General features: G+C 38.0%; 1 protein-coding gene and 1 long non-coding RNA gene across 2 annotated transcripts; both read left to right on the top strand.

Annotated features, from left to right (window-relative positions):
* Nucleotides 1-130: 130 nt before the first annotated feature.
* On the top strand, nt 131-20,349 carry LOC138211916 (Fc receptor-like protein 5). Its single transcript, XM_069172114.1, has 16 exons — nt 131-486; nt 1,073-1,342; nt 1,477-1,752; nt 2,899-3,171; nt 3,326-3,554; nt 15,829-15,923; nt 16,515-16,784; nt 16,919-17,197; nt 17,388-17,693; nt 18,001-18,258; nt 18,764-19,006; nt 19,269-19,388; nt 19,513-19,528; nt 19,630-19,718; nt 19,831-19,905; nt 20,149-20,349. The coding sequence occupies exons 1-15, from the start codon at nt 291-293 to the stop codon at nt 19,902-19,904; spliced, it is 2,994 nt and encodes a 997-aa protein (XP_069028215.1). The 5' UTR covers nt 131-290; the 3' UTR covers nt 19,905; nt 20,149-20,349.
* On the top strand, nt 15,072-15,733 carry LOC138212027 (uncharacterized). Its single transcript, XR_011179387.1, has 3 exons — nt 15,072-15,193; nt 15,409-15,444; nt 15,657-15,733. It is a non-coding gene; the product is annotated as an uncharacterized lncRNA (long non-coding RNA).
* Nucleotides 20,350-23,549: the final 3,200 nt, after the last annotated feature.

Below are 23,549 nucleotides of genomic sequence, written 5' to 3'. Positions count from 1 at the left end.
TGCTGTTTCCTCTGAGAAATAAAGGGTCGTCTCCCGGGAGACGGCTTTGATCTCCCGACGTGCACGAGAGCGCCCAACTGGTGAACGTCGGTACTGTATGTTTGAGTTAACCCTTTAGTTGCTGGTAAAACTAACGTGGGTTACACAGAGTGTGTAAAAGTGTTTTCCGTTGCTAACTATGTAGTGTTTTATACTGCATATGTTTGTGTTGGGTTCTAGATGCTGTGTTGACCTCTGACCCTGACTGGTCCACTTATTTTACCGGCGAGTCTGTTACGCTCATATGTGACATGAAGGAAGGAGAAGTCACTAACTGGGAATACAAAATCAAAAGGGATGACAAGGAATTTATTCCCTACAACTCACATAAAATGTTCACACTTCCAATTAGTTCAACTTCCTTCAGTGGTAACTATCAGTGCTGTGGTTGTAAGAGGAGCTCACATGATCCAAAGTGCAGTAATGTCCTATCTTTAACTGTATCAGGTAAGTCCTCAGTGTTTTATCACTATGACATGACAGCAGGAATTTATGATCCTATTCAAAGTATATGTAACACCGTGTACATTTAATTCATCTTGTTGTGTAAGCATCTTTTAAATACTGTGAAACTTTAATTGAAACACTTTACTGTTCCTGATACTTTTCTCTCAGAAGTTGCTGGAAAGCTCAAAGATTGTAATCCAGAATCACGACATGTGTGTTTTGGTGTAAAATATCATCTTTTGCAGAAGTAACAAGAGTAATCTGAGAGTGAAGACCTCTGCAAAGGCCAATAATCTTTTAGTTAATAGTTACTTAGTCAATAGTTACTTTAGCTTTGACACCATGTTGAAATGGACACAAATCAACGGTGGTTTAAAACATCTTTTCTCTGCAGTGAAAATAACTATTAATTAATAAAGTGTAAGTGCAATTTCTTTTGTCAAATTTGAAAACGTAGAATTTAGAAAGGAATTTTACTACAAGTGTAAGGTTGCAGCCGTAATATGAAAACATACAATTTTGTTATTTTTTTCAACCCATCAGCTGTACTAATATTTTTTTTATTCTTTTTTTCCCCCAATAATAGGAAGACCAAAGCCAACACTGACACCAGGCACAACAACCATATCAGTGGGAGGCACTGTGAGACTGACTTGTTCTGTGGAGAGATCTGATGGCTGGAAATACGAGTGGTTCAGACGAACCTCAGACACCAATGAAGTTCAACTTTCAACACATGATGGACAGAACAAAGTTATCAGTGTATCACGAGGAGGCATCTACCGTTGCAGAGGAGGAAGAGGAAACCCAGATTTCTACACTGATATAAGTGATGAAGTCACCATTCACATAACCTGTGAGTTCAGTCATTTTGTTTGAATACATTTGTGATTACCATTTGAATTAAGAATGAAACCTGCAATATGGAACTTTCTCTGTTGATTTCATGTTTTTGTTTGTGTCCCAACTGTGTATATGTGGTGGAAACAGTTCTCAACAAGCCTGTTTTAAGACAACAACCCGACTGGTCCCCGACATTCAGTGGTGAGATGATCACTCTTACATGTGAAGTCTCAGGAGGTGAATCCACTGAGTGGGTGTATGAGTGGAGAAGAGCCCGGTCGGTTGTACACCATGAAAACAAGAAATACTGGAAATTCAGAGCTTCTGAATCCATCAGCGGAGACTACGACTGTAGGAGACGTCTCAGCGATGACTCGTATTCTTCAACAGACTGGAGTGAAGCCATCACATTGTCAGTATCACGTAAGTCATGTTTGTTGTGTGTACTGTCTAAATTCTTTAAGGTGCAAAATTGCTCCATGTTGCATCTTTATTCAGACAGTGAGTGAACAGATTAGAGTTTGTCTTCATCACGTTGCACCTGATAGTTGGTAATTAATAAAATGTAAGGGCAATTTCTTTTTTCAAATTTAAAGATGGAGAATTTAGAAAGGAATTTTACTACAAGTGGAAGGTTGCAGCCATAATATGAAAACATACAATGTTGTTATTTTTTCAACTCATTGTAATGACCACCTAAGTTCACCATTTGTATAGTCACTGTGATGGGGACATGTAATTTGTTCATTTGGTTGCTATCACCGTGGATTGTACGTCATCTATTGTCAGTGGCCGGTGGCATCTGCACGGCCAATGGACATGTGTTTTTTTGATTATTTTCCTAAATAAGCGGACTACATAAAGAAGGTAAGTGACGTCACTGAGAGAGCGCCCAGGTGTATGGTGGAGGCGGCTTCCAGAGAACAATAGCTGGCGGCGAGTCCAGGGGATCTTATCCAAGGGAACCACGTCGTGGAGTATCTTCCTTTTGGATTATCTGAGATATGGACTTTTTCTGCCAGAAGAAGAGTTTTAACTTCTAGACGAACAGCGGTGGGGAGATCTGCGCGGACTTTGCTTGGAGGCATTAAACCGTGGCGGCTCACCACGTTTCACCGGGTATCGAACCTTTTTTGGTTTAGAGACTTTTTTTTTAAGTCAACAAAGACTATTTATGTTTGTTTTCATCACGTTGCACCTGATAGTTGGTAGTTGATCCATTTTCAGCTGGCATAGAGATGACAATGTTGGGCTGTCGTTCCACCACGTTAGTCAGAATAAACAAGTATTATCATATTTAGACATCAGGTGGTTTATATCTGTGGGTTTAATAATATGATCAATGGTCATTTTATTTCCTGTTAGTAAACAGTGCTTAATTAATACTAGTCTGTATATGAGGGTCGATCAATAAGTTCAGAGTCCCCTGCTCGTCCACAGAGCAGGAGAAATATAACCCTAATAAGTAACTGCTACAAATTTCATCATTAGTTCCTGAGTTACACAGCTTTTTGTGAGCAGGATGTGGTGGTGACAAATGATTTCATTTTTTTTTCATCTCCATGACAGCTCAACCAAAGGCCCGACTGAGTGCTGCCAGCGGAACCATTTCAGCCAAAGGCAGTCTGACCCTGACCTGCTCAGTGAACCCATCATCTGGATGGCAGTACTATTGGTACAGAGATGACAAACCCTCTGGACCTCTGACCTCACAAGATGCTGCTTTTCATTCAAATGGACAAATTGATGTCTCTCAAGGAGGACTGTACCAGTGCAGGACAGGAAGAGGAGACCCAGTTTACTACACAAAATACAGTGATTCAGTCACAATCAATAAAAATGGTGAGTTTGAGTTTGACTTGGTGACTTTTCTCTGAATACAAATTTAGAAAAAGTCCAGTGTTATTGTGAATGATGTTATTCTGTTGTGAAGTCTTTTTTTTCATGTTCATTTAACATGTTTGTGTCTTTACTGGTGCTCCTTGAACATGGACAGTCCCAAACAGGACAGTTGTGAGTCTGCAACCCAACTGGCCTCAGATATACAGAGGAGAGAAGATAACTCTTAAATGTGAGATCAGTGGAGGAGACGTTGAATGGGAGTATAAATGGAGATCGAGCAGTTCATACAAACCTCCAAATCAAAATGAATTTAGTATTTATTCTGCTTCTTCAATCCACTCTGGAAACTACGAGTGTAAAGGCACGATGAAAAGTTCCGAACAGTCTTCAACAGATTTTTTATAAAAATGACACAATCATCCAAAATGACCCCAGAGGTCGGATGATCATCTCTGCTGTGTCAACGACTGATGAAGGCTTCTACAAGTGTCAATACTCCAGAAAAGAATCACCACAGGGTTGGATGTCGGTAAAATGTGAGTAATCCCAATTGTTTTTGTTTAGATTATCATTAATGAGCTAATATTATTCTCTGCTAAACAGTGATTGTGCAGCAAAAACCATAAGGGCAAGAAAACCCTCAGTTGACCAACTGTTCAGGCCCCAAAGTGTGACTTGGCTGATCTTGACTTGTGAAGGAAATTATGAAACGTCAATCTGTTTTGAAAATAATTGTTGTTAAACTTGCTAAAAGTAGATGTCCTCCATGATGATGATGATGATGATGCATCATCTGATTCTCACGAAACTGGACACAGTAGTTCTTCATGACTGGGTCACGGGTTGATCCCCAAGTTCCATACAAATACACCACCAGTGGTCGCTATAACTAAAATTCACTTGTTAGATCATGAGAAACTGTTAAGTTCCATGTTTTCTTTGTCACTAAGCATTCTGTGTAATATACCTTTCCAATAGCTCGGTGGTAAGCAGAATGTTTCTTAACCCTTTTGCTTGAGGGTTCAAGTCACAGTGCAAAACTTGTGTTGCAATAACATGTCTGCAGCATCATCTCCGAGGCTGCCTGGACCTCAAACTTTGTCACTTGCTGCTATGTTAATTATTAATAGTAGTCGTAACAGTAGTATTTTGAAAATTCCCTACATAGATTCTGTTAGTGGTGCTATATTCATACACTTTTTAAAACCCTTTATTTATGACAGCCGTTTCCAGAGCTGAAAGCTCTTCATCTCTGTTCCATGTTCTGTTGATTGTTGGGCTGCTTTGTGGAATTTCACTGATTATTCTTCCGCTGCTGTTTTGTCGCTACAAACAGTCAAAGGGTAAGTCAAACTTTTCTTTCTCATACTGCATTGATTACATTCTAAATATTCAAAGACATTCTGATTACTATACATGTACTTTAGTGATGACGGAGTGATTTGTAAAAATCATGTCACAACAATTGTCTTTTTCACAGATTCATGTTTTATCAGGTTGGTGCAACGCTCCCCTCTTTTATTTTCAACATACCAAAATTCCATCCCCTGTTTCTAATAAAATCTGCAGTTTATTTACTAAATGTTTTTGGCCCACCAGGTCTCAGAGCACAAGTCAGAGCTCTGCTACAGACCACATGACCAACCAGGATGAAGCTCAACGCAACAAATGTGCTCCTCCTCCCCACGGTAAGCCCACTTTTATTCTGATGTTTTGTAAACAGTATTCATAACATTTCCACATCTGATTTGAATGAATGATTAATTAAACATTGGCTTGATTGTACTCTGTAGTTGATGCCAGTCTCTATGAATCAATCAAAAGCCCTGAAGATGCTGAAAATGGTGCAGTATATTCAGTGAACCCTTTGGGAATTTTGTACAAATACTTCTTAAAATATAGGCAGACATTGACATAAATTACAAATCTTTTAACTGGCTCAGACCCTAATCTAATGGAGAAGAATGATTTTGACTTGGATAATGATAAATTTTACAGCCAATTTCATTTTCAGGGGTTTCCATACTTGTTTTTGCCTACTTACTTTGTAATGAACATTAATATTTTAGAAAGACCAGAATATGATGCCAAAGGTAACTGCAAATGATTGACTGACAGTCTCTGAAGTAAAAAAAAAAAAAAATACATAAATGTATTTCAGATGAATCCAATGATGTAACATATTCATTGCTGGAGTTTAAAAGCATCACTAAGAAGGGTGAGTATTTGATGTAGTAAAAAACACATAACATAGATGGAAAATTCAGAATGTTTTGCAACTAAAGTCCAGGAAGTTTAGTCATTCATCTGATCCTTCGAGCAGGGAAAACTAAGAAACCAGAGGAGAGCTGTGTGTATTCTGATGTGCAGATAAGATCATCTCCAGGTACGGTGCATCACAACAATACTGCCGAAAGGTATTTTTTGTGTGTTTTGTGGTGTGCTTTATTAATACTACAACAAGGTTTTACCAATTACAGCAACATACAAACCGTATATATGAACTTTTATACGTGTTTGATTTCACAGATACGGTGTAAAACTACCAACATGGCTGAGAATGATAAAATACATTGCTACGTATCATTTGTAATCTGTAACATGTTATCTCTTGTTTTCTTTTGTACACTATGTTAGTGCTGCTTTTCCTTCAAGAAATCCATATAAATCATTTCATTGCCAGTATAACTTGAGATGTTACTGTCAAATATTCTCAAGCTATTATTTCTTTATTCACAGGAAAATCAGCTCATGCAGCAGCTGACGAGATGGTTTATTCTGAAGTCAAACCAGGAAAATCTCTTGGTAATTGCGCAGTGTTAAAATAGTGCACATAATAATACATATACATAATTCGTGACTAATGATTTACTTTTACTGACACTTGAAGTAAATTGTCATGAATCCCCCTTAATTGTTGAATAACGCTCCATCTTTTCATTTTTCACTCTTCCCTCAGATCAATAAATATGACGGCAAAACCAATGGAGAGAATGACAAAAGCAAAACGACATACAATTTAATAGCAGATAATTTACATTGTACACAGAAGAACAGGTTTTATTATTTTAATCTCCTGTTTATGATGTACGTGTTCCCATTGAGTGTTTATGTGCTGCATTTATTCCAAACAGAAACAGTTAATTGAGCTTTTGTCCTGAGTGATAGTGTGGCTTCAAAGTCAGCATTTTTTTTCAGTTTTGTATGATCTGTTAACAAACAGGTAACAAATACCTGTTATTTGAAAGTGTTTTATGTATATTAAGCATTATTTTTGTATCATTTTAAAAAACTTTTGACCATTAATTAAGCATTGTTTTCATTTATTTGATTGTCTTCAGACCTTTTAAAATGTTTTATCCTCTGTAGACTTGTAACCATTTTTCTATTTTTATTCATATTTTGTAATTATTTTTTTTTGTGTATTTGGTGTGATTTATTTTAAAATAAATGTATTCTTTTTTATTTTTATATTTTTATCGTTGTCTTTTTCTTAAAATTTATTCTTATTTGAATTTTTGGTTTAGTTTTTTATTCTTCTTACTTTTATTTTTCTATATTCTTTTTTCTTATTATTTGGGAAACATTGATATAATATTTTAATACTTGTAGGTTCACATTTTTAGCCACGAGGAGGCCCTGTGATTGTCCTTTCAGTTACTCTGTGCTTAGTGGTTGGCTGTGCTTAAATATCAACGCATTTGCATCTTGAAGTGTATTTTATGAGGCACATTTCTATCAGTGTTCATGTTTAATATGTGTAACAATTTAATCAATGGAGAAATATGCTCTAGATTATTTTCAGCATCTTTCCTGCTTTTGTGAAAACAGTGTTACATGTCGCTCCTTGGTAAGTTTGTAAATAATGCATCTGTACTTCATATCTTTTAATTAATAGTCCATACTTGTAAGTGTCAACATTCATACAGTTATTTTATTCTAAAAATCCTCCGTTTTTCTAGAAGATGTGAAGGGTCAGGGTGTGTCATTAAACATCTCAGTTCTGTCTTGGTTCTGTTTCTTGTATGACTCACTGGTCAGCACAGTTTTCCTGGTATTGTACCACTTCTTCTTTCGAAAAATGCTATTGTTACACTTCTGAGTTTCACCGAGCATTTTGCTGAAGGGCTCGAGTTAAACGGCTCACTTGATCCTGCTGAATGGCCGAAGAAGATTGTTTTTAAAGAAGTAGAATCTACCTGGAAAATTAGGTTTAAAATAGAGAAAGGGGTGTCCAGTGTATGGAAAGTTCTTAGAAAAGAAATGGACTTACAATCCACTTGATCATTTCCCAAAAAAAGAAAATGACCTAATATCTGAAACCTGTCAAATTAGGAGACCTCTGTCAATTGTTCCCTGTTGACTATCTTTTGCATTTTATATGGTCTTCATAGTCAGTATTGATGACATGATACAACACATAGAATATGACCTGGTTTGGCTGTAAACAAAAACAAATTTCTAAACGGCTGGTGACATAAAAAGGGAAAGCCAATACCTCCCTTAAGACAGTTTGTCCTCCGAGCACTATGGATATCAGTACCAATTTCCAGGGAAATCCAACCATTAGTTGTCACGACAAATCATTAAAAATGTAAAACCCATATGTGGTTGCAAAAAGAAAGTTGGAGGATTAAACAAAGTCCTGGGCTCCAAACTCTGGCATAAGGAATGTTAAAACAAAGTTGCATGGTAATCCATCCTATTGTTGATGAGATACTTCACAACAATCAAAGGTTTCCACTTCTAAAGCCACACCCATAGCCTGGTTAAAAACAATACCACAATTGATGGTAATTTTTCTTATCCGTTTTGGGATATTACTTAAAACTTATAAGTAGAAAAGAAATTACAATTGGCTGAAATTCAGTTGGTCTATAAACTTCAGTACTATGAGGCTAAGATATCATAGCATTTGAAAAAAGAAAAACGCTGACTAGCGAACCATAAAAAGTGGTGTGAAATTATGGAGAAGTAACATGAGTGTGTGATGGTCGTGTAGCTTTTTACAACCGAGTTAAGCTCGCTGTTCTTTCGGTGGGAGGCGGCATTTCTGTTTCTGTTTCATGTTCCAGGGTTTATCTGTGAACAGCGTTGACGTTGACATTGAAGTTCATTAGAAATCCAATGTTGCATTGCATGCAGTCCACAGACCACCTGTCACCGCTGATGTTGTTTAGACGTCAACTACCAGTAAAATCTCTCTTCTCTTCACATTCACACATCACACCCGTGAAACCACAGCCTTCCACTCTGCAGTGGTGACAGAATTTCCTGTTGAATTATTTCAACATTTACATTTCATGTTTGGGAATTTCAAGGTGGCAAATATTATTCAGTGTCCTGTAGATTCAGTTTAAGTAGTTCAAGTCTATCGTAGAAAATGAAAAGCTATTTTTCATCATCAGCATTGAACATGGGAAAATAGTATTAACTGATGTTTTTGTATCAAAAACCATAAACCTTTTCTTTCAGTAGCTGTATAGTTATCTAGTTTTAACTTGGCTCCTTAGCTACTGCATTGTTGCCTCAAAATTTAACTCTGGCTGCTAACAATTATTATGCTAAACCTTAATCATTCCATGAAGCTGTAATTTGTTAGTATATTCATCCGTACATTGCCACTTTTTAATTTTTTTTTTTTTTTATCAATTTACAATGAGAAAATAGTAACAAATTACTATCTAAATCAATATTTACAGTTTATGATTTTCCTGACTCTGCACAAAATCCCACATCCTCAATCACCTCCTGCTGAAAGTTTGGTTTCAGTGTGTCTTTTCTTTTTTTATTGGTCTTAATTTTGATGCCTGTTGCTGGTGGTTGCTCCGAGGAGGACTGTTTGTCTCTGTCCTCACTCTCTCTGTCCACTTCTTGCGGTGCGGGCATGGTGCTGGTCTGCTGTATTGCCTCCTTTGCTCTCAGGGTGGCTTGACTGTGTGCTGTTGCAGTTTCATCTTCCTCTGCACTGGTAGAGTCCTCCTGCTTCCCTCTCTGGCTACCACCCAAACCCTCTCAATCTGTCCGTGATCTTTGCATCTTATAATACCTCTCGTTTTTACTGTGGGTTTGTTTGATTCTTCCGACCTTAGGGCTCTCACGGGGCTGTGATGCAGATTTTGCTGTCTCTAACCTAATTTTCTCCCTTAATATCCCCATTGTTTTGTGTCCTTTTTACTTATCAGTAGCTTTGCGTCTGATGTCATCTAATTGGAGTTTTAAAAGCTGAGCCTGTGCCTGTAACAGCTCCTCCTCCTGTTCCTTTTTCCTGTTATCTCTATGCTATCACTTATCTCAGGTTATTCTTGTTTATTCATGTATTTTCTTCAATCTTTAACCCATATTTGTCTGTTTCTCTTTTTTATTAATTGGCTTCCTTAACCATATTGCTTCTCTCTATCTTTTTTATTATTTTATTTTTAACTATCACTATTATTAATTGTTCCCATTCTTTTATTTATATATATTATTACATCCCGTATTATTCTAGTCATTTGTCTGTCTCCGTTGTTCTAAGTTTTTATTTGTTTTAGCGCGATCTTTCAGCGTTAGTTTTACTCTGTTTTGATTTTATTTTTCGCTTACTTCAATTTTTTTTATTTCTGACTGAGATTCTGCCTCTGTTTATGTTATCCTTCTCTCTCAGTAATTTTGTACATCTGGTCTTTTTCACCTGCTCTTTCCGTTTACTCCCACACTTGCTGTGTGGCTCCGCCTGCTAATGCCATATTATGTAATCTTCTCCTCCAATCCTGCATCTCTTTAATGACAAACATAGGCGCCTGCACTTGTGGTGGGGGCTCATATGGCGAAGGTGTAGGGGCCGATGTCAAGTCGGGGTAAAGTCTTGCTATCACCGTTGTCTTAGGGGTGTCACTTTTTGCTGGAACTGTCATTGTTGATGTTGGGTCGGTCTTGGTCTGTATTCGTCGTCTTTTTGTTGGGGTCACCAAATTGTTGGACTTTTTGTTTTACTTTCATTCAATACTGCCACACAGTGGTAATTCAACACACACGTGGAGATTGAGTGTGAATGACTCCTTCAGGTCAATTTGTGGATCTAGTGAGACAAGCTTCTAGGCTGAATAAATTCAGTCCGGTCTCACTCTAGGGGTCGCACCAGAAACCACAAATCTTTTAATTCATGCTCACTTCTTCACCAACACCACCCTTTGTCCCCACAGAACAAGAACTTGCAGAGACTGGCTGTCTCTATACTTAGTTCTTGGAAGCCACCCACATTTCCCCGTATTTAAATGCTTCTAACAGTCTTTCATTTCACTTCAACATCAGACTGCAGTGGTCAGTTCTTCATAAGAAAAATTAATGACCTCACATGTGTTATATCGCCGGGTCTCTTTAAGTTTACGCCTTATATAATACTTTTCCGTGCCCCTCTCGACACCGGGACTTTCGTCCCTTTTATTCGGTGTCCTTCTCGACACCGGGACCTACTCGCCCCTTTTATTACCCTCCTCCGTTACTCTGTTGCTTCACTAGGAGTTTAGATACACACCATGACAACAATATAATTTGACAATATCCAATCGCAGAGCTTTGTTTTAACAGGTGTCTGCTTACCTTCTTAGATGTGGGCCCACTGTTGTCAGAGATGATCACCGCTCCGTTGTCCTCTATTGTCTTGGTTGGAGTGCCGTTCCTCACTCCGTCCTCATCACGTCGGGGTCACCAAATTGTTGGACTTTTTGGGCTCATGCTAGTACAACGCCAATATGTGTCAGCCCCCAGTCCTGCGTATTCTTTAATGAGGCAACAGGAGAGAATCGGCTGGTCTCAAAAGCATTTATTATAAAAGCATCAGAGTATCAGATCTCCAGCTAGGAGTCCAGATTATGTGTCCCTGACGACAACAGAATGTGTCAGTTCGCGAAGTCTGATGTCTGTCTGTCCCTGGCTCCTGTATTTTATAGTACATTGTATATGCAGTTCCTCTGGGGTGGTGGCTTCCTTCAATTGGCTCTCTGCCCGATGTGTTGTCTGCATGTCGTAGCCTTGGCTGTGCACCTGGCGCCTTGATGTCCTCAACAGTCACTGCCTGTACGTTTGTGATACATGTGTCCCTATCTGGAGTTGTCCCCGAGACAGTGTCGTGTGCTGGGGAGATTAGCAAACAACAGTGAAATATCAGACAGTGAATATGCACAATTCCCCCTTTTGGTCTCCCCAGGGAGACCAACACCTAACCCACTGAATATGCACACCATAAAGGTGCTAATGCTCCCATATTTGAATGAAATATATAAAGTATTTCAGAAAGGTTTTGTTCTGCATCACCTTTAAAAACTTACCTTTTTGGAGGATTCACCTGATTATCTTAGAAGAGGTGATGCTTCCAGTGTTCCAGTAAGAAGTTACCTTGGTGAGCTACTTTATACCACTAGATGTCACCAGAGGTGCAAACTATCAAATCCTTTGCACATCCAAGTCTTGGAAGCGTTCTGGGTATTTGTCTTATTTATGTACAACGTATCTCTGCTCTTGTATGCTCAGTGTGATTTGTTCCCAGTATATTTCCATCTCAGCAATATGCCTAAACACTGAATTGTGTTACTCTTAGGTTTTCACTCTTACAGATCATGAAATAGAAAGTATGTCCCCCCATCTTCTCCATGACTTCTTATACAAAACGAAGAGGCCCAACAATTTTCAAAAGTAGTCCGTCACTGACTTGTTTTATATCATATTTTGTGTTGTACAGTTTCTGCTGCAAATTTGGTAATTGCATGCAAATTAATGTGTATTTATTTTGCACAATATACTGTAACATACAGTGTCTCAGGTTGGCTTTACAAAATCATAGCCTCCACAGATTCTGATCCAGAATACACTCGCAAATAAGACTAAATACCAACAAACAAAAGAGACCACAGCTAAAGTGTCCGGATCCCTGTCTAACCCTGTTAACATTTTGGTCTCCCAGATCTCCTCTCCTGATGTGTTCTGTCATTCCCCTGTTTGTTGTTGTTTTCCATGTGCTTCTAGTTTTGTTCTGTCCTCCTCTGCCTGCCTCCAGACACCTCCCATGGCCACGCCCCTGATCAGCCTGCACAGCTGAGGACAATCCAGCTGATTACCACCTGCAGGTTGACACACCGGTTCCTCATCCCACTAATCACCTCCCGACACCATATCAACCCTGGTCCTGCAGTCCTGGGTTGTCGTTTCATACGATCTGCTACGTCCACTCACCCACAACCTGTTGCCAATGCTGCCAGCCATGTGTCGTGCCGTGGACTACCTCTATCCTGCCTGCTACCCTGTGTCGGACCTCGGGAGACCACACGCTCTATCCAGCTTGCCAGCCCGCCTCGGACTCGTCCTCCACCAGAAAATAAAGTCTGTACTGTTCCTGAACTCGTTTTTGTGTCTGCATTTGGGTCCGATCCTGCCGCACCTCATAACATAAAGAGTCAGTGTGGGGACATCAATTCATTTCTGTGTATTTTTATGTTTATTTCAATATCTAGCAATGTAATGACACAAGAGCGTCCCACATTTCTTCAGTTCATTCATCCAACATCTGTACAGTGTATCTTGTCTGCTGGATGAATGGATCCTGACATCTGGCTTCTGTTTCAGAGGAGTCTGATGTATCCACGGGTCACCCGCCACAATGAAAGCAAAGGCAAGAAAAAAACAAGGTAAGCAAAGTCTGCAATCACCTGCAGTTGTTATTCTCCAATAAGTTTATGATGGACAAATAAGATCATGTCATGGGTTGTAATTCTGTTGATTTGACATTTTGTCTATATGCATTAACAGTTTACATCAGTGGATTAATAAAAGCTATAATACACTGATATTCTTTGTATTTGTGGAAACCTTGACTCAAATGTTCCTGCGGCTTCTTATTTTCATCGTAGCGCAAAAGTGGTTACAAGAATCATCTCTGTATTCACAGGAGAGGAAGTCCTGCAGCAACGGATGCAGCAGTTTATTCTGAGGCCAAAGTGTAAACAGCTCTTGGCAACGATGCATGTTGGGGGCACACTGTGGTGAGTTATTCTACAAATTATTAACTGGATTCTAACTCTTAATAACATCCATATAAATTGGATAACCCTGTTTTCCGAAGTCTGTAAAGAGAACAAAAACCAAAGCAAAGCATTTTATGAGATCATTGTCTGCAATTCTGGTACTCAAATATCAGACATGCTCAGTAGTTCATTTGAATTTCATATAGTCTCAATACTGTCTCTTTTGGCACAAAGCACACGTCTCCTATTTGCTATTCATGCATTGCATAATTACTTCCTATAATTATTTACATTTATTTAGAAGTTTTTGCAGGAAACTTTGAATGTATACTGTTCAATAATGCTGCATCAGGTGAAAGTTTGAAACATGGGGTCTTTTGCTGTTAATGCAGATTTAAAGTCAGCTTCTTCAACAATGTTTACATGAGGAGGCTCCTGTGTGGACACCAAAAAATACTTCTACTTTTATTATTTTTCATGATCTATGTTACTTTACACGATTAAAAGATTATGAAAGTGTCAAATATGTTTGTTGAAAAGTTTCATTTTTATGCATTTGCAAGTATTTTTTTTTCCATTTATTTGTTAGACTTCAGACCTTTTAATCTTTTTTTTTTTTAATTTAAAAAAAAAAAATCTTTTGCAGACTTTTTCATTCAATTTTTTTATGCTCATGTTTGTTTTTATCTATAGTCTTTTTTATTGTTATTTTAATTCTTATTTTTAGGATTCTTATTCATACTCTCTTCACCCTCATTTCTATTAATGTCACGATTTCCGCTTTGCTCAAGCTCAATCACTTCCTGTTGGTGAAGTCATGACCAAACTCAAAACCACAATTTTGCCATCAGGTGGAGACGTAAAAAGATTCTGTGTTCGGGTAATCAAACACATTAGTGAAGCTCAACTCAGAATGAACATATTTTCAGATGAAAGTTTCATTGTTGGATCAGAAAGTGCACAATTACCAGTGAGTGTGTCAGTGAGTGTGACACCTCTGTTATTAGTGTACTTTACTCATTCTCAGTGGCAATGTATTTATTGAACAGCATATTTCAAACCTTTAATGAATTTATGCTGCTACCTTTACAGTAGCATCAAAAGTCACTGACCCTTTGCAAGCCAGCAGTAGCCTACGGGATGATCATATAAAGGCTGGAAACTGAAATGTCTTATTCTCAGTGAGTGTCACGGTCAACAGCAGTTGGGACATAAAGAACCAAAATATAAACCTTTGAATCTGTCCTTGTATTTTCAAAAGTATTTACCTTAATGATTTAATGGACTCTATAAAGGTGCTGATGCTCCCACCAAACATAAGAAGCAGACCAGGAGGAAGCAAAGACAACAAAAATGTAAGTAAGGCCTGACTAAAGCTCAAACACGTGAACTTTATGTCCTTTGAAGAGTTATTCCTGAGTTTAAAATGCATAAAAAAAAAAATCATTAAAATTATATTTAGAATTTCCCCAATTGTTTAAATTTCCTGCACTTATGTTTCATACAGGTTAGTGAAATTCAAAGTGCTTTACATGGGAATGAAAAGCTGATAAGACGACAGTTCAATGTAGGTTCTCTTGGCAGTAGATGACTTGTTGACATTGTTATGTTCACTCTGCTTGTCTTCAGTTGTCTTATGTTTTATAAATGTTGGAAAACGACTTGTAAGTTGTAGTTTTCAGTCTATTACTTTATCAGAGAACAGGCACAAACATTTGCATGATAAGGTGTCGAATATGTTTCACCAGTGCTGTGAGAGGAAGTCATAGCAGGCTGTGGTCAAACTCTGTTCAGTTGTGTTAGTTCTGTTAAAAAGGAAGAAAGCGGAAACAAGTTGAAGAAGAAGTTGAAAAAACTAAAAAAAAAAAAGTCACCCTAAATAGATGAAATATAACTTCTGTTTCCGAACATTTCTGGGTTTCTGTAATGCTGCAGCTTCACTCTAAGGACAAAGAATTTCTCAGAAGTATCTGGACTGGATGTGAGGATGGGGCACACTTTGCTCTGTGAGCTGGGATTATTCTGTGAGTACATCACCGACATTTTCTGTTTAAATCGTACGGATTGATGAAAAGGTTTCAGTGAGAGCAACAGGCTATCAGTCACTTGTTCCTTTTTCTAAATATGTGAATAGAAAAGAGAACAGATTCACCGTAAAACTCCAAATGTTACTTGTTAATTAAATATTTGGTCATTTGCTTTAGTTTGATAATATCTGAAGTTTTGACCTGTCTTGCAGTGCTCTGTACATTCCCCTTCAATGGACACGCTGAAGGTAATTATACAGTTTTCTCTTTTTTTTATTTCTCTTTATTTATTCATTAACTATTAATCGCTTCAGTACTTCCTCTTTCTGCTTTCCTTTTGGTGATGTGTCTTTTTCATTGTATGTATCTACACTGATTGTGCCTTGCATAGTGTGTAAAAGTGTTTTCTGTTGCTAACTGTGTAGTGTTTTATACTGCATATGTTTGTGTTGGGTTCTAGATGCTGTGTTGACCTCTGACCCTGACTGGTCCACTTTTTTTACCGGCGAGACTGTTACGTTCATATGTAACATGAAGGAAGGAGAAGTCACTGACTGGGAATACACAATGAAAAAGGATGACGAAGAAGTGATTCCCTACAACTCGCATAAAATGCACCCATTTGAAATTAGTTCAACTTACTACAGTGGTAACTATCAGTGCTGTGGTCGTAAGAGGAGCTCACATGATCCAAAGTGCAGTAATGTCCTATCTTTAACTGTATCAGGTAAGTCCTCAGTGTTTTATCACTATGACATGACAGCAGGAATTTATGATCCCTATTCAAAGTATATGTAATACCGTGTACATTTAATTAATCTTGTTGTGTAAGCATCTTTTAAATACGGTGAAACTTTAATTGAAACACTTTACTGTTCCTGATACTTTTCTCTCAGAAGTTGCTGGAAAGCTCAAAGATTGTAATCCAGAATCACTACATGTGTGTTTTGGTGTAAAATATCATCTTTTGCAGAAGTAACAAGAAGAGTAATCTGAGAGTGAAGACCTCTGCAAAGGCCAATAATCTTTTAGTTAATAGTTACTTAGTCAATAGTTACTTTAGCTTTGACACCATGTTGAAATGGACACAAATCAACGGTGGTTTAAAACATCTTTTCTCTGCAGTGAAAATAACTATTAATTAATAAAGTGTAAGTGCAATTTCTTTTGTCAAATTTGAAAATGTAGAATTTAGAAAGGAATTTTACGACAAGTGGAAGGTTGCAGCCGTAACATGAAAACGTACAATTTTGTTATTTTTTCAACCCATCAACTGTAATAATCTTTTTTTTATTCTGTTTTTTTCCCCCAATAATAGGAAGACCAAAGCCAACACTGACACCAGGCACAACAACCATATCAGTGGGAGACACTGTGAGACTGACTTGTTCTGTGGAGAGATCTGATGGCTGGAAATACGAGTGGTTCAGCCGAACCTCAGACACCAAAGAAGTTCAACTCTCAACAAATGATGGACAGGACGGAGTTATCAGTGTATCACAAGGAGGCATCTACCGTTGCAGAGGAGGAAGAGGAAACACAGATTTCTACACTTATTTAAGTGATAAAGTCACCATTCACATAACCTGTGAGTTCAGTCATTTTGTTTGAATACATTTGTGATTACTATTTGAATTAAGAATGAAACCTGCAATATGGAACTTTCTCTGTTGATTTCATGTTTTTGTTTGTATCCCAACTGTGTATATGTGGTGGTAACAGTTCTCAACAAGCCTGTTTTAAGACAACAACCCGACTGGTCCCCGACATTCAGTGGTGAGATGATCACTCTTACATGTGAAGTCTCAGGAGGTGAATCCACTGAGTGGGTGTATGAGTGGAGAAGAGCCCGGTCGGTTGTACACCATGAAAACAAGAAATACTGGAAATTAAGAGCTTCTGAATCCATCAGCGGAGACTATGACTGTAGGAGACGTCTCAGAGATGACTCGTATTCTTCAACAGAGTGGAGTGATTCCTTCAGTTTGATGATATTGAAAAGTAAGTCACATCATATTTTACCAGTCATGACTCTCATTTATTTAAAACTGTATGATATATCGTACAACTTTACATTTATATATTGAGATCAAACATTGATAGATGATGAAATACTGCAACTATACAGGATACAAATGTTATTTGTAATCTGCCATCAATGCTCAGTAACATGTCTTCATCTTTCCAACAGGACCCCTGTCCGTCCTCACTGTGTCTCCATCATGGCTGAGTCCTGGAGCCTCAGTAACTCTGAGCTGTGTGGTTCAACATCCGTCTGCAGGATGGAGGTTCTACTGGTACAAAGCTCTTCCTGATATTTCAGACAAGTTTGGTTCCTACATCAAAGAGCTGCTGCCTGGTAGCATCAACGGGACGGCACAAGATTCCTACATTGTTCATGGACAGAGAGACACAGCAGGATATTTGTGCAAAGCTGGAAGAGGAGATCCAGAATATCACACTGTTTACAGCAATCCTAAGTTTGTCTGGTCTGGAGGTCAGTTTGCATGTTTGTTTGATGTGTTCCATTCACGTTGGTTTTTCTAGTCTTCCTTCAGCAAACGCAACACTTTCTCTTTCTCAAGGAATCAAATACTGACTTTTTATCAAAGCCATTCACATCTCATACAGACACACAAGGTGCCGTGTGAGAGGATCATGGTTTGGTTTAGTTGTGACACAATCGCTGTTTGGTCAGGGTTAGGCACAAAAACTACTTATTTATGTTTAGTGGGAAAAATTATTCTTATTTAATATGATAATTTTCATTTGGTTTGACTCACCATCCTGGTTTTGTTTTTCAGATTTTAATCCATCAGCGTCTCTCACAGTGAATCCTGACAGAGCACAACACTTCACCTCTGACTCTGTTTCACTGACCTGTGAGGGAAACTCTGCTGAGTGGAGAGTGAGGAGGTTTAATGATACCAGCTCACTGTCATACTGTTCTTTCTGGGGCACAATGAAAGGATCAACATGTAATGTTCATGAGTTCAGTACTACCGTGTACTGGTGTGAGTCTGGATCAGCCTTCAGCAACGCAGTCAACATCACAGGACAGCGTGAGTTTTTCATTTTATTCATGAATTATTTCAACATTTACATTTCATGTTTGGGAATTTCAAGGTGGCAAATATTATTCTGTGTCCTGTAGATTCAGTTTAATTAGTTCAAGTCTATCGTAGAAAATGAAAAGCTTTTCTTCATCATCAGCATTGAACATGGGAAAATAGTATTAACTGATGTTTTCGGATCAAAAACCATAAACCCTTTTCTTTCAGTAGCTGTATAGTTATCTAGTTTTAACTTGGCTCCTTAGATACTGCATTGTTGCCTCAAAATTCCTCTAAACAATAAGCATTCCTTAAAAGCTGAAGTCTGTTCACATGTGAATTAGTACAGTGCAACCTTTTTCATCAACATTAACATCTATGATGACATTTGCTGGTTGTGATTTGTCAAATTCTGCACAAAAGTTTGATTGTGATTTGTATTGAAGCTTTTATGTCAATAGGCAAAACAAGCTGACCTCAAAATAAGTGTTCCTATTGTCTGATGGTTTTACAGGTGATGATATTATCCTGGTGAGCCCTGTCCATCCTGCAACTGAGGGATCATCTGTTATTCTTGACTGCAAGTTGAGGACAGAAAATGTTCTTTCTAATGTTATTTTTTATAAAAATGACAAAATCATCCAAAATGACCCCAGAGGTCAGATGATCATCTCTGCTGTGTCAACGACTGATGAAGGCTTCTACAAGTGTCAATACTCCGGAAAAGAATCACCACAGGGTTGGATGGCGGTAAAATGTGAGTAATCAGTTTTTTAACATTTTGTAATTTTAGGCTGCCGTCAAACATCTGGCCGGGACAGCAGATGAAAATTAGCCTCTCTGACTAACTCTGGCTCACTTACAGTTTTGATGTTGATTGGTGTGCATTGTCCCTGCAAAATAAATAAATACATTATTTTTAATATTATTTGCAACAGTAGTATTTAGAAAATTCATTTAGTAGATTCTGCTGGCGATACTATACTCATGCATTAAAAACGTTTTTCTTTTTATTCCAGCCGTTTCCAGAGCTGAAAGCTCTTCATCTGTGTTCCATGTTCTGTTGATTGTTGGGCTGCTTTGTGGAATTTCACTGATTATTCTTCTGCTGCTGTTTTGTCGCTACAAACAGTCAAAGGGTAAGTCAAACTTTTCCTTCTCATATTAAATTGATGACACTCTAAATATTCAAAGACATTTTGATTACTATACATGTACTTTGCACTTAAAAAAATGATGTAACAGCAATTGTCTTTTTCACAGATTCATGTTTTGTCAGGTCGGTATCATGCTTACTTTTCTCATTTTCAACATATCAGAATCACATCCTGTGTTTCTTATTAAATCTCCTGTACTCACTAAATGTTTTTGGCCCACCAGGGTTCAGAGCACAAGTCAGAGCTCTACTACAGACCACATGACCAAACAGGATGAAGCTCAACACAACACATACGCTGCTCTTCTCCACGGTAAGTCTACTTTTATTCTGACATGTTGTAAACTGTAATCATAACATTTCTACGTGTTTATCTGATTTTAAATGAATTGTTAAGCAAACTTTGGCTTGATTTTACTCTGTAGGTGATGTTTCTATCTATGAATCAATCAAAAGCCCTGACGATGAAAATGGTGCAATATATGAAGTTGCAATTTGAGGTGGGTGGAGCCTCTATGTATAACAGTTTCTTGGAATATATTCACGTTATCATCTAAATTATAAATATTTTATTACCCCAGACTTTAATCCAACAGAGATATGGAATGACCTCAAAAGATATTTTAGGGATTTGCCAAAGCTGACTTCTATAATGAATGTGTTACAAATGGAAGTAAATTCTCATAAATCACCCTTAATTGTTGAAAAACCCTTCATCCTTTCATTCTTTGCTTTTCCTCCAGATCAATAAAGAGATCTGTATCAACGGAACTGACGGATGGATGACAAAATCAAAAGTACATACAATTCAATTGCAGATTATTTACAGTGTACATAAATTAAAGAAATGTATCATGATTTTAATCTCCTGTTTATGATGTATGTGTTGTTCATGATCTGCATTTATTCCAAAAGGCAACAATTAATTGAGCTTTTATACTGTAAGTCAGCATCTTTTTAATTTTTGTGCAATCTGTTAACAAACCACATATCCTGTTATGATAAAGTATTTAACGTATATTAAACATTATTTTTTGTAGTTTAAGAATTTGTTTTTTGGAGCATCAATAAAGTTTTTTTTCTTTTCTTGCAGTAAGTTGTCAGTATTTATTTCATTCATTTGACTTCAGACCTTTTAATCTCTTTAAAAGAAAATCTTTTACAGACATTTTCATACTCATTTTTACGACTACTATTGTTTTGTTTTTGCTGATTTTTTGAAATGTTCTGATGTTGGAGGTCTCTTGTCAATCGATGACCTTTGATATTGTTATGTTCACGCTGCTTGTCTTCAGGGAGACCAGGCACAAACCATTACATGAGAATCTGTCAAATATATTTTGTCATTGGTGGGAGAGGAAGTCAAAGCAGACGGTGGTCAAACCCTGTTTAGTTGTTAGTTCTGTGAAAAAGGAAGGAGGCGGAAACAAGTTGAAAGAAAACAACAACATCACCTACAATAGATGAAATATAACTTGTGTTTCCAAACATTTCTGGGTTTCTGTAATGCTGCAGCTTCACTCTAAGGACAAAGAATTTCTCAGAAGTATCTGGACTGGATGTGAAGATGGGGCACACTTTCCTCTGTGAGCTGGGATTATTCTGTGAGTACATCACCGACTTTAGAAAAAAAAAACATCTCTCATTCCAAATTGAATGAAATATGTAAAGTATTTCAGAAAGGTTTTGTTCTGCATCACTGTTAAAAACTTACCTTTTTGGAGGATTCACCTGATTATCTTGGAAGAGGTGATGCTTCCAGTGTTCCAGTAAGAAGTTACCTTGGTGAGCTACTTTATACCACTAGATGTCACCAGAGGTGCAAACTATCAAATCCTTTGCACATCCAAGTCTTGGAAGAGTTCTGAGTATTTCTCTTATTTATGTACAACGTGTCTCTGCTCTTGTATGCTCAGTGTGATTTGTTCCCAGTATATTTCCATCTCAGCGATATGCCGAAACACTGAATTGTGTTACTCTTAGGTTTTCACTCTTACAGATCATGAAATAGAAAGTATGTCCACCTCCGTCTTCTCCATGACTTCTTATACAAAACGAAGAGGCACAACAATTTTCAAAAGTAGTCCGTCACTGACTTCTTTTACATCATATTTTGTGTTGTACAGTTTCTGCTGCAAATTTGGGAATTGCATGCAAATTAATGTATATTTATTTCGCACAATATACTGTAGCATACAGTATCTCAGGTTGGCTTTACAAAATCAAAGCCTCCACAGATTCTGACCCAGAATACACTCGCAAATAAGACTAAATACCAACAAACAAAAGAGACCACAGCTAAAGTGTCCGGATCCCTGTCTAACCCTGTTAACATTTTGGTCTCCCAGATCTCCTAAACTGACACACTTCGTCCATCAGTGTGTTGTTCATTCTGTTCCTCAACGTTTTGATATGTCTTTATAAAGAAATCCGAAATTCGCTTTTCCGTCCAACATTCACTCTTGCGGCTGCGTCGGTTGACGTCACGGGTTGTCCGTCTGGCGTTAAACGTCATTTCCTGCCGCACTGAAAGTTAGAAATCCGACATCCCCCTATCCACTTCTTGAAACCGAAATATCAGTCGAGATAAACATAACCAGGAATATTTGTGTAAACAACGTGTGGTTTCTCTCCTCTGCTCAAACAAAACATAATGTTGACATCAACAAAAACACCCGCGGCGACAACGCAGCATAACCCGGAACATACTGGAGCCACTTCTGGAAGTATCTCAACATCTTATTTATTATCAACAGCAGTTATTTGTACTTCCAAACATGTTGAGTGTTTTTGTTGTTGTTTGTGTTGCTGTTGCTTTTAAATAAGTTGAACAACCAACAAACAACTCGACCACGTGCACAAAAAACGAAAAGTTAGACCTGATTTTCCATTGACTCCACTTCGACTCGACAGAAAGAGTCCAAAAATATTATTGTTCCAATCAATAATTTAAAATGTTTAAGATTCCCTGTCTTTGCTCATCTGTTATCCACGTCTTTACATTTCAACAGATGAACCAAAAATAAGGGGAACAAACAAAGCTGATATTTATTTGGTATAATGGTAATTTTTCTTTGTTTAACAGAGGATATGAATCAATGGAAACTTCCTGAAATCACCTGAAATGGTGCAGTCAATCTTTTCAATAGATGCAGATGATCATCAATTTGTCACTTACTCTTTTATTAAACTCAAAAACTTTAGAAAAAAAACTGCTCTCATTCCAAATTGAATGGAATATATAAAGTATTTCAGAAAGGTTTTGTTCTGCATCACCTTTAAAAACGTACCTTTTTGGAGGATTCACCTGATTATCTTAGAAGAGGTGATGTTTCCAGTGTTCCAGTAATAAGTTACGTTGGTGAGCTACTTTATACCACTAGATGTCACCAGAGGTGCAAACTATCAAAACCTTTGCACATCCAAGTCTTGGAAGCGTTCTGGGTATTTGTCTTATTTATGTACAACGTGTCTCTGCTCTTGTATGCTCAGTGTGATTTGTTCTCAGTATATTTCCATCTCAGCGATATGCCTAGACACTGAATTGTGTTACTCTTAGGTTTTCACTCTTACAGATCATGAAATAGAAAGTATGTCCCCCCCATCTTCTCCATGACTTCTTACACAAAACGAAGAGGCCCAACAATTTTCAAAAGTCGTCCGTCACTGACTTCTTTTATACTAACCCTGTTAACATTTTGGTCTCCCAGATCTCCTCTCCTGATGTGTTCTGTCATTCCTCTGTTTGTTGTTGTTTTCCATGTGCTTCTAGTTTTGTTCTGTCCTCCTCTGCCTGCCTCCAGACACCTCCCATGGCCACGCCCCTGATCAGCCTGCACAGCTGAGGACAATCCAGCTGATTACCACCTGCAGGTTGACACACCGGTTCCTCATCCCACTAATCACCTCCCGACACGATATCAACCATGGTCCTGCAGTCCTGGGTTGTCGTTTCATACGATCTGCTACGTCCACTCACCCACAACCTGTTGCCAATGCTGCCAGCCATGTGTCGTGACGTGGACTACCTCTATCCTGCCTGTTACCCTGTGTCGGACCTTGGGAGACCACACGCTCCATCCAGCTTGCCAGCCTGCCTCGGACTCATCCTCCACCAGAAAATAAAGTCTGTTCTGTACCTGAA

The sequence above is a fragment of the Embiotoca jacksoni genome, unplaced genomic scaffold (assembly GCF_022577435.1).
Source record: "Embiotoca jacksoni isolate LCO1_2020_lvr unplaced genomic scaffold, fEmbJac1.0.p SCAF_51, whole genome shotgun sequence".
Taxonomy (NCBI): domain Eukaryota; kingdom Metazoa; phylum Chordata; class Actinopteri; family Embiotocidae; genus Embiotoca; species Embiotoca jacksoni.
This window is presented reverse-complemented; position numbering and strand designations above follow the sequence as displayed.

Bases quoted from the DNA above. Each gene is read 5' to 3' on its own strand.
- LOC138211916 (XM_069172114.1), top strand. From the start codon at position 291: ATGAAGGAAGGAGAAGTCACTAACTGGGAATACAAAATCAAAAGGGAT. The intron at 3,172-3,325 runs GTGAGTTTGAGT...GAACATGGACAG, and splicing joins AGTCACAATCAATAAAAATG to TCCCAAACAGGACAGTTGTG. The intron at 19,719-19,830 runs GTAAGTCTACTT...TTTACTCTGTAG, and splicing joins ATACGCTGCTCTTCTCCACG to GTGATGTTTCTATCTATGAA.